Below are 11,690 nucleotides of genomic sequence, written 5' to 3' on the forward strand. Positions count from 1 at the left end.
ATTTTCCTATGAGGACAGTTTTAGAACCAACATGATGAGCCCATTACATAAGACCAGTAAGTCTAACGTGCCTTCTTTGTTCACATTTACTTTGCAAGCAGACTTTAATAACCCTGAAGAAAAAGAAATGCATACTTTTAATAACCAGTATCCAGCGTCTTTGGCCAAACAGTAAATACAAACTATTATGTGTGTTTGTCATACTCCTGGTTAACAAGAATCATCTCCAGTGTCGATGTGATGCAGTGTGTTGTTTCCATCATTCCTATATCATTTTCCAGTTATACACATCTATCTCTGTTTTACATAACAACAAAACATTCAACAGTAACATACAAGTACATATTCAGATTCTTCAGAAGGGAGTTTGTGACTGATTGGTGCATTTGTCTTCCAGTGTTTCCTTCTGGCAAATTTGCATGAGATGGTTCATCTTCATTATCAAGGTTTTCAACAACACAGAACAATGTGTTCTTGTAGTATGGTTGTATTTCTCTTTTATAAATGAATGTAAATGTAAAGTGTCTCTGAGTTGTCTCTCTGTGTGTGTGATTTGCTTTTACTTTTAATTTCAACCATCTACTGCTTTTGAAACACTGAAAATATCAAGCAGAACAAATTAATAACACCAGCATCATCAAGATTATTACATTATGCTGTCATGTTTGTCCACAGATGAAAGAACAGTGAGTTGGCTCCATAGGTCATTTTTTTGAAATGAAAATTAAATAAAATAAAGTCCAACTCACTCAAGTTACCTTTTAGGTCAGTTGGTGTCTTTGTGGGGCTTTTCTGTCTGATTGTGGTTGTTGGGTATCAGACGTCATTTATCATACGTTAGCGGAGTCCTTTTGACCCTCTAATCTCGCCGTAGTCGGAACTGGTATCATGGCGTCTGTTGTCGGACTAAAACTTTTGACGTGACAAACTTTTTCAGTTGGTGCTTCTCTTCGCTTCCTGACAGCAGCCCTCTGGGCGCCTCGAGTTGTATTTTTGACACATGTAAAGAAGGAAAAGTGAAACCACGATATTTGAAGATGTAAATGTGTATTTTAATAACTGCGACCGGTGCGAAGATGCACCGTTGATAGCTAACGGAAGCTAAGCTAACCACTTAGCAGCTTAACTTTAGTGCGGATGTGTCGCGGGATTTCACGTGTCACACCGGGCAACAAGTTCGCCGTAACTCACTAAAGTGCCTGGCTTTGTCTTCGGGCAGTTGTTGTTTTATGCCACGATGTGTCGTTTCTTGCGCTACTGTGTCAGCCATTGCGCACACGCAGCGATGACCCGGCTGGACGAGGTCAACGGGGAGGTGAGCATGTGGTCGTCGGTGCGGTGGCTGGGTTACCTGTCCAGTCTCAACCTGCTACTCGCCCTGTGCCTGGGGCTCTACGTCCGCTGGGTGAAGACGGCGGAGTCCTCCCTCCTCGTCATTTTCGTGCTGGCTCTGTTCGTCCTGGGAACAGCGAGTGTACTGTACTATTACTTCAGCATGGAGCGGGTCAGCCTCGGTCTTCTGCACCTGTGGATCGGCTTTCTGCTGGGTCTGATTTGCCTGCTCAACCATCCCTCGATTGACGTCGACGTGAAGGAGCAGGCGGCCAACTACATGCTGCTGGCGAGTGTTACCCTGAGGACGCTGTGGGCGCTGCTGGAGAGAATGCTGGGATGTGCCAGGTAGGGATGGGACACTGACTGGTCACTTTATTGTTTTACTTAGGTTTTCTGCTGCCGGTGTCGTGCCAATGTAAGTATCCCTGATAGAAAGTGTTTCCCCTGGCCACAATTGCATTGTTTAATTATTTATTTTATGTATACTTCACATAGTATCCTAACCTTAGGTATTATGAACAGCTTTGTTCTATTCTAGCCAAAGATATGGGGGGAAACACATTATTTCAGACTGTTTACCTGTCTGCCATAATTTGTATCCCCCCATATCTTTGGCTAGAATAGAAGAAAGCTGTTCATAATCCCAGAGGTTATAGAGTAGTATGTGAAGTATACATGAAATAAATCATTTGATGATCAGGTTTCATCTGTCCATTTTGAGGGGGGGATACAAATTATGGCAGACAGGTAAACAGTCTGAAATAATGTGTTTCCCCCCATATTTTTGGCTAGAATAGAAGAAAGCTGTTCTTAATACCAGAGGTTATAGAGTAGTATGTGAAGTTTACATAAAATAAATCATTAAACAATGCAATTGTTGTTAGTTTTAATTTATTTGGGTGAAAGCAAGCGCTCAACTGTTTATCTGCCTCCGCGGCCAGGGGAAACACTTTCTGTCGGGGATACTTACATTGGCACGACACCTGTCCTCATCTGCGTGTTCAGAGATGATGATGATCTTGATTGTTAGGGTTGTTTTTCTATCCATTTAAAATATGGTAATCAAAAGTTGTATTAATTTATAAATAATATGCCATTAATGATGGTTACAAAATGTGAGTATGTATACAGATTGATTTAGTATTAGGGTTGTGAATTGGAATCAGTCAGTATCGTTCCAATACTGGTCAAAATCACTGGATCTGGCACACATAAATGTAAAATCAGATACAATATAAACATCCTCTGTATTGCATGCTTCACTATGCACAAACATGTAAATATCAGCAAAAAGTTGATGAGTACAAACAGAATGCTTTGCCTGTCTTTGCTTAAGAATCTAAAAAAAACTAAGCATACTTTTACAGTGATCACACTAGTTATACTGGTCACATGGTCATGACAGGAAATCTTCATGTCGTCTCATACTTAATGCCAGGTACCGTCCGGCCTTCCTCACCTCGGCAGAGCGGCTGGAGTTGGCTGGCTTTGCCATCGCCAGCACGGTGCAGCTCTTCCAGAAGTCCCTCAGCGTGATGGTGCTGCTGGTGGCGCTGGCTGCCGTCATGGTTGCCCTCAGGATGAAGGCGGTCCTAGCTCTTCCCAACCTGGTATGCTTTGCTGTCATCACTGCGGTGCTGTTCTTCGACTCCCTGCATGTCGCCATCAACCCATTTGCACTCGCCTGCTTCTTCAGCCAGCTCATCTGTGACCCTCTGCTGGACGTCTACTTCAGCGGCCTCTCTGTTACAGAGCGTTGGCAGCCTTTCCTTGTGTGGCGGGGCCTGTTGCGCCGCCTGTCCCTCTTCCCTCTGCTGGTGGTGGAAGTGACCTTTATCGTCCTGGCCTGTCAGAAGCTGACAGGCGTGCACCAGTGGTACCTGATGATCCTAGGCTTTTTAGTGTGTATGCTCTTCTGGTCCATCTGCCACTTGGTGTTCATCATCACCGTATGGGGCTTTCACACTAAGCTCAGCGACTGCCAGCGAATCTGCTTGTCCCAGGGGTTGGGGGTCAGCAGACTGGACAAGATCATGGCCTCAAAAGGCATGAGACACTTCTGCCTCATCTCTGAACGCCTGCTGCTCTTCACGCTGGTGACAACTGTTGCTGTTGCTGTGCTTTGCTGGCAGGTAAGGACAGCAGACAGTATGCACTGGAGACATGGGTTAGAGTTGGGGCTTCATACCATTTCAGAGTAGAGCTGAACAATTAATACTTTAAAAAAGCCAAATTTGCAATTGTAATTTAGTACATACATGTTAGAAACAATATCTTGAAGTTGTCATCCTTACATCAGAATGTAGTGCTGAATATTTTTGATGGTTTCTCATGATGTAATACTACTACTACAATAGAACATTATGGGGGCATTTTTAAGAGAATGTTGCTGCTCCTGTTCCACTGGTGTTATAAATGTTCACCTTATGTGTTTGACTCGCATGTGTTCTCTGTAGGCCCACAGTAGCATCTTTGTCAGCATGTTTCTGCTCATCCTGCCTCTGGAGTCTCTGTTCCATGGACTTTTCCACGAGCTTGGTAGCAGCCTGGGAGGAACCTGTGTGGGCTACGCACTGGTCATCCCCACCAACTATTGCAGGTACTGAGCAATGTGTTACACTGACAGCAGCAAACAACTATCAAGAGGTTTATTAGGAAAAACCAACTAAGTGTTTTGATTCTCCTGTGTTTGTCTTGTAGTCCTGATGGTCAGCCCATGCTGCTGCCTCCAGACCAGGTGCAGGAGCTGAACCGACGCTCCACAGGCATGTTGAACAGCGTGCAGCGCTTCTTCGCCCACCACCTAATCGAGACTTTCGGCTGCGACTATTCCACCAGTGGCGTGGCTCTGGAGGCTCTGCAGGCCAAGATCAAGAACTTCTTGGAGCTCCGCACCGCAGATGGGCCTCGTCACGACACCTACGTGATCTTCTACAGCGGTCACACCCACAGAACGGGAGAGTGGGCGCTGGCAGGTGAGAGGGGGTGTTGATAGAATATTCATATACATTTAAGTCTTATTTGGTTGCATTATGTAGTGAAGTATTTTTGGTCTCTGTTTTATTTGTTACTTACGTCATTTTTTATTCACTTTTTTATTCCCAACATGTAATGTATATTCCTGTTTAATAGGGATCTGCCTTAAGACAAGGGGACATAGGAACTAAAGCAGGTCTAAGGATGTTTTAGGTGAAGTTGGCAGCTGCTGTATTCAGTATAAACTTGCTCTCTTACTGAATGTATTTGTAGGTGAAAGTCTTGGACACAGTTATTACATTAAATACGTTTTTTCATTTTCAGATCTTAAACCTTGACCCAAACTTCATTAAACTATTTAAAATAAATAAATACTAATAAAATGAGGAACACTTCTATAACAGGAAGTTGCAAACAGATGTTTCCTGTTTAAAAATAGGCCCATGATGTGGTCACACAGCCTTTTACATAATCATAGTAAACAATATATACATCGATAAACATCAACAAATATCATCCTTTATACAGGTAAATATTGGCTTATACTGCTGTAGAACATTTCCATTATCTACAATCGCACTAAAACGTCCCCTCTGATAAACTTGTTGATTGGTTGTAAGTATGTTGCACGTTTTTCAGTGTGAGGTGTAATGTGTTTGTCTCCGTGCTCATCAGGAGGAGACACTCTCCGCTTGGACCACATCCTGGAGTGGTGGAGGGAGAAGAACAGCAACTTCTGTTCCCGCCTCATTCTGGTGCTCGACTGTGACAACTCTTCAGCCTGGGTGAAGGAGATCAGGAACGTGGAGGGTCCATACGTGGCCGTGCAGGGAGCGACGCTCGCCAGAGCGATGGAAGTCGAGCCGCATGATCCGCCGCAGCTCGGAGACTTCACCGCTCAGTGGGTGGAGTATAACTGCAACACGGGCAGCGGCGTGCTGTGGTCAGAGAGGGGCAGGGCGGTTACCGCAGAGTACGGCATCTCCAAACACTGGGGCGACTACACGCTGCACCTGCCAAGCCATAGTGATGTCACCAACCACTGGAGCATGTACTATCCTCGGATAACCTACCCGGTGGTTCAGTGTGCGTTGTTGTGCGGCAGCATGAACCTGCTGTGGATCTGCAGCATCTGCCTTCGTTGTATCAGGAGAGTCAAACTCAACTGGTTTCCACCAGCGATACTGGACACCGGCCAAGGCTTCAAACTGGTCAGATCTTAGAACTGCAGAAAACACTAAACACAAAATACACTCTAAAATCATATAAGACATCAACTCTGTCATAAACATGCCAATAACCTTTTAACAGTTACTGCAAAACGAATCAGTTACTGATTGATGATGTTGTCTCTTTACCATCATCTTTCCTCTTTGCAAACCGTTTATACTGATGTGTTTTTAATTCCCATTCAGAAAGCCCCTTCAAACATGCCGATGTGAGATTGAACACATTTACGACTTTGCACATTTTTGCACTGAACTGAATTTAATACATTTGCAAGGTGCCTTTTTTTTTTACCACGACATCCACCAAAGAACGTCAAGCTCACGAGGATGACCTCTTATCTCTTAAACTAAAGAGGCTATGGTACATTTCAGAGGATGATCTCAGGCATAAATTATATTCTTAGCAGAAAAATTTTATTATGTTTTTGAAAATTGATATGTATGTTCTAAAAAAACGCCTTTGTACTTTGCTCAAAGTTTTGAGTATATTGTCTATGCACTCCCTTGTGTCTGTTATAATGACATTTTGTAATTCTTTTGGGAAACCACAAGCTAAACGAAATGCAAGACAGGAGATAAATGATTGAATGATAAGTTGTGTGCGTTGCTTTATTTTGGGTCATTTTTGAAAGTTTCCTGGATGAAATATACAAGAACTGTTGTTTCCCTTTTATAATTCCTTGTATTTTCAGACTGTTCCTTTAGTAAAGTTGGGCAGATTATAAAACAATTTCCAAAAAGTCTACCTTAAAAGAACTGATCCGCTGTAATCCAGTAAATGTCTTGAAGTTTTTTTAGTGATCATGATCAAGCATATTTTCCAAGTAGTTTCACAATAAAGCAATGCAACTTGGTCAGAACCAAGAATGATAAGCAAATGTTCTTGTCTTTTGTTTCGGAGAAAGAAGAGGTAGAACATTGGGCTGAGAGATTAATCGATTTTATATCGAAATCGGATGTGTTTGGACGATGTTAAAAAAATCTATTTTTCCTTTTTACTGCGCTCACTCAGCTCCCGTTCCCTCCACTCCCTCCCACGAGTTCTCTGACAATCAACATCAACATGGCAGCGTGCGGGGAAAACAGCAAGAGTGCAACTCAGAGTTTTTTCACAACAAATGTCAAATTTTGGACAACATAGTATAGTATGATGTTTTTTTCAAATTTTGGAGGATTTATTTATTTTTTTTTTAAAGTCAAATTCTGGACGACATAGTGTAGTATGAAGTTACGACATAGTAAAGTAGTATAGACGTTTTGGTCACATTTGGACCAAACAATTGTTTTAGAAAAATTGTCTAATTTTGGATGACATAGTATAGTCGTTTTTATCAAATTTTGGACCAAAAATTTATTTTCCACAAAAAGTCAAATTCTGGACGACATAGTATAATATGACGTTACAACATATATTTCTTTTTACATTTTGGACCAAAAAATGTTTTTCAAAAAAATTGTCAAATTCTTGACGACATAGTATAGTACAGGGGTCACCAACCTTTTTGAGACAGAGAGCTACCTTAAGGGTAAAAAATAATATGGAGGGCTACCATATAATATTTTTTTGTTTGTTTACCATTTAAACGATTAATATTATGCATTCAACTGCATACACATTCATTCCAGTGCTTACTCCTAACGATTATCAGTTTGTATAAACAATATCAAAGATATTTTACTGAGCGATCATACGGATACATGCAAGTGAGGTGAAGTGAAGTGAGCCCGCGGGCACCGTATTGGCTGCCCGCGGGCTACCAGGTGCCCGCGGGCACCACGTTGGTGACCCCTGGTATAGTATGACGTTTTTTTCAGATTTTGATAAAAAAAAAAATTTCTGGACGACAGTACGGTTTTACATTTTAGTCAAATTCCGGGCGACGTATGACGCTTTTTATAGACCAAACATTTTTTTTTTTTTTTTTTAATTTGGACGACATCGTTTATTATGAAATCATTTTTATTTCTCAAAAGTTGTCAAAGTTGGACGACATACTATAGTATTACCTTTCAGTCAAATTTCGGACAATGTATGACGCTTGTTTAGACCAAAAAAAAATTTTTTTTCAAAGAAATTATCACATTTTTGACGACATAATATAGTATGACTTTTTTGTCAAATGTAAGACGAAAATATTTTTTTCAAAAGAATTATCAAACTTTGGACAACATAGTATAGTATGTCATTTTTGTCAAATTTTGGACGACATAGTATAGTATGTCGTTTTTGTCAAATTTTGGACGACATAGTATAGTATGTCGTTTTTTGTCAAATTTTGGACCAAAATATATATAAAAAAAAAAAATTGTCAGCTTTTGGACGACATAGTATAGTATGACTTTTTTGTCAAATCTTAGACCAACATTTTGGACAACATAGTATAGTATGACGTTTTTGTCAAATTTTGGACGACATAGTATAGTATGACGTTTTTGTCAAATTTTGGACAACATGGTATAGTATGACGTTTTTGTCAAATTTTGGACGACATAGTATAGTATGACGTTTTTGTCAAATTTTGGACGAGATAGTATAGTATGTCGTTTTTGTCAAATTTTGGACGACATAGTATAGTATGACGTTTTTGTCAAATTTTGGACCAAAATTGTACAAAAAAAATAAATTGTCAGCTTTTGGACGACATAGTATAGTATGACTTTTTTGTCAAATCTTAGACCAAAATTTTGGACAACATAGTATAGTATGACGTTTTTGTCAAATTTTGGACGACAGAATAGTATGTCGTTTTTGTCGAATTTTGGACGACATAGTATAGTATGATGTTTTTGTCAAATTTTGGACGACATAGTATAGTATTTCGTTTTTGTCAAATTTTGGACGACATAGTATAGTATGACGTTTTTGTCAAATTTTGGACGACATAATATAGTATGACGTTTTTGTCAAATTTTGGACGACATAGTATAGTATGTCGTTTTTGTCAAATTTTGGACAACATAGTATAGTATTTCGTTTTTGTCAAATTTTGGACAACATAGTATAGTATGACGTTTTTGTCAAATTGTGGACAACATAGTATAGTATGACGTTTTTGTCAAATTTTGGAGGACATAGTATAGTATGTCGTTTTTGTCAAATTTTGGACAACATAATATAGTATGACGTTTTTGTCAAATTTTGGACGACATAGTATAGTATGACGTTTTTGTCAAATTTTGGACAACATAGTATAGTATGACGTTTTTGTCAAATTTTGGACGACATAGTATAGTATGTCGTTTTTGTCAAATTTTGGACAACATAGTATAGTATGACGTTTTTGTCAAATTTTGGACAACATAGTATAGCATGACGTTTTTGTCAAATTTTGGACGACATAGTATAGTATGACTTTTTTGTCAAATCTTAGACCAAAATTTTGGACAACATAGTATGGTATGACGTTTTTGTTAAATTTTGGACAACATAGTATAGTATGTCGTTTTTGTCAAATTTTGGACCAAAATATATATTAAAAAAAAAATTGTCAGCTTTTGGAAGACATAGTATAGTATGACTTTTTTGTCAAATCTTAGACAAAAATTTTGGACAACATAGTATAGTATGACGTTTTTGTCAAATTTTGGACGACAGAATAGTATGTCGTTTTTGTCAAATTTTGGACGACATAGTATAGTATGTCGTTTTTGTCAAATTTTGGACAACATAGTATAGTATGACGTTTTTGTCAAATTTTGGACGACATAATATAGTATGACGTTTTTGTCAAATTTTGGACGACATAGTATAGTATGTCGTTTTTGTCAAATTTTGGACAACATAGTATAGTATTTCGTTTTTGTCAAATTTTGGACAACATAGTATAGTATGACGTTTTTGTCAAATTGTGGAGGACATAGTATAGTATGTCGTTTTTGTCAAATTTTGGACAACATAATATAGTATGACGTTTTTGTCAAATTTTGGACGACATAGTATATATGACGTTTTTGTCAAATTTTGGACAACATAGTATAGTATGACGTTTTTGTCAAATTTTGGACGACATAGTATAGTATGTCGTTTTTGTCAAATTTTGGACAACATAGTATAGCATGACGTTTTTGTCAAATTTTGGACGACATAGTATAGTATGACTTTTTTGTCAAATCTTAGACCAAAATTTTGGACAACATAGTATGGTATGACGTTTTTGTTAAATTTTGGACAACATAGTATAGTATGTCGTTTTTGTCAAATTTTGGACCAAAATATATATTAAAAAAAAAATTGTCAGCTTTTGGAAGACATAGTATAGTATGACTTTTTTGTCAAATCTTAGACAAAAATTTTGGACAACATAGTATAGTATGACGTTTTTGTCAAATTTTGGACGACAGAATAGTATGTCGTTTTTGTCAAATTTTGGACAACATAGTATAGTATGACGTTTTTGTCAAATTTTGGACAACATAGTATAGTATGACTTTTTTGTCAAATTTTAGACAACATAGTATAGCATGACATTTTTGTCAAATTTTGGACGACATAGTATAGTATTTTGTTTTTGTCAAATTTTGGACGACAGTATAGTATGACGTTTTTGTCAAATTTTGGACCAAAATATATATTAAAAAAAAAATTGTCAGCTTTTGGAAGACATAGTATAGTATGACATTTTTGTCAAATCTTAGACCAAAATTTTGCACAACATAGTATAGTATGACGTTTTTGTCAAATTTTGGACAACATAGTATAGTATGTCGTTTTTGTCAAATTTTGGACAACATAGTTTAGTATGTCGTTTTTGTCAAATTTTGGACAACATAGTATAGTATGACGTTTTTGTCAAATTTTGGACAACATAGTATAGTATGACGTTTTTGTCAAATTTTGGACCAAAAATAATTTTTTCAAAGAAAAATGGTCAACTTTTGGACGAAAAAAGTCATATTTTGGACAACATACTATACTATGAGTTCTTCTCAAATTTTGGACCACATAGTATATATAGTATGACGTTGACGACATAGTATAGTATGAAGTTTTTGTCAAATTTTGGACCAAAACTTTTTTTTCCAAAAAAAATTGTCAACTTTTGGACAGCATGCTATACTATGACGTTTTTGTCAAAGTTTGGATTGCATAGTATAGTATGATGTGTTTGTCCAATTTTGGACAACTTAGTATAGTATGACGTTTTTGTCAAATTTTGGACCAAAATTAAAAAATTAAAAAATGGTCAACTTTTTGACGAAATGCTATACTATGACGGGTTTGTCAAATTTTGGATGACATAGCATAGCATGACGTTTTTGTCAAATTTTGGACCAAAATTCTTTTCAAAAGGAAAATTGTCAACTTTTGGACAGCATGCTATACTATGACGTTTTTGTCAAAGTTTGGATTGCATAGTATAGTATGACGTTTTTGTCAAATTTTGGACCAATTTCTTTTTTTTTTTTTTTAAATATCACATTTTCGACTATGACTTTTTGTCACATTTAGACCAAAACTTTTTTTTCAATTTATATTTTAAAATTTTGGATGACATTTTGGATGAATTAATTAATTTCCAAAACAAAGGGGCCTTTAATTTTTTTCAATATCTGCCATTAACTCCCCCATGCATGTTACTTTTTAAATGAATACAGACTCAGTGAGTACAAGTTTCAATTAGATTTTATTGAAAACATTATAAAATGATGTGGCGCAGCAGCATTTCCCAGTTTTATGATCTTTAACATGTTCACATTTACACAGACCTTACTGGAAATGGCTTTTACTTCAGGTTACCAGTGATCTTTGACAGAGAGACAACAACACCAGGCAGAGCTGGTAACAAATAATCTACCGCCCCCATGTGTCTGCAAGCGAAACTACACTGAAGCTCTCAGAAAAGGTCCTGAATCTCTTTTTCTTTTGGCCAATTTCCATTTCATTCAACACGTCATTGATGAGTTCAGTCTGTGAAATCATTTTTCCAATCCCAGATATGTATGTAACATGAGTACACAGTGACTTCCTAGCCCATGTTTAAAATGCTTTCATTTAGAAACGATTGAAAAAAAAAAAGCCAATGTTCTCATATATTCTAAAAAGTTCCCAAGCAACTGAATCATGACATCACAGAAACAAGCACACAACTTCATACATCAGCGAGAGGTTTCGAAGGTTTTCACTTTGCACAGCGATCCGTTTTTCAAAAA

The 11,690-nt window shown here is 37.7% G+C and overlaps 1 protein-coding gene across 1 annotated transcript; it reads left to right on the plus strand.

Annotated features, from left to right (window-relative positions):
* Positions 1-1,046: 1,046 nt before the first annotated feature.
* tmem168b (transmembrane protein 168b) lies at positions 1,047-5,986 on the plus strand. Its single transcript, XM_083894062.1, has 5 exons — positions 1,047-1,680; positions 2,774-3,467; positions 3,792-3,934; positions 4,036-4,310; positions 4,987-5,986. Exons 1-5 carry the CDS (start codon positions 1,238-1,240, stop codon positions 5,532-5,534), a joined length of 2,103 nt encoding a protein of 700 aa, XP_083750188.1. The 5' UTR covers positions 1,047-1,237; the 3' UTR covers positions 5,535-5,986.
* Positions 5,987-11,690: the final 5,704 nt, after the last annotated feature.

This window comes from Microchirus variegatus (genome assembly GCF_963457635.1).
Source record: "Microchirus variegatus genome assembly, chromosome: 8".
NCBI classification, from domain to species: Eukaryota; Metazoa; Chordata; class Actinopteri; order Pleuronectiformes; family Soleidae; genus Microchirus; species Microchirus variegatus.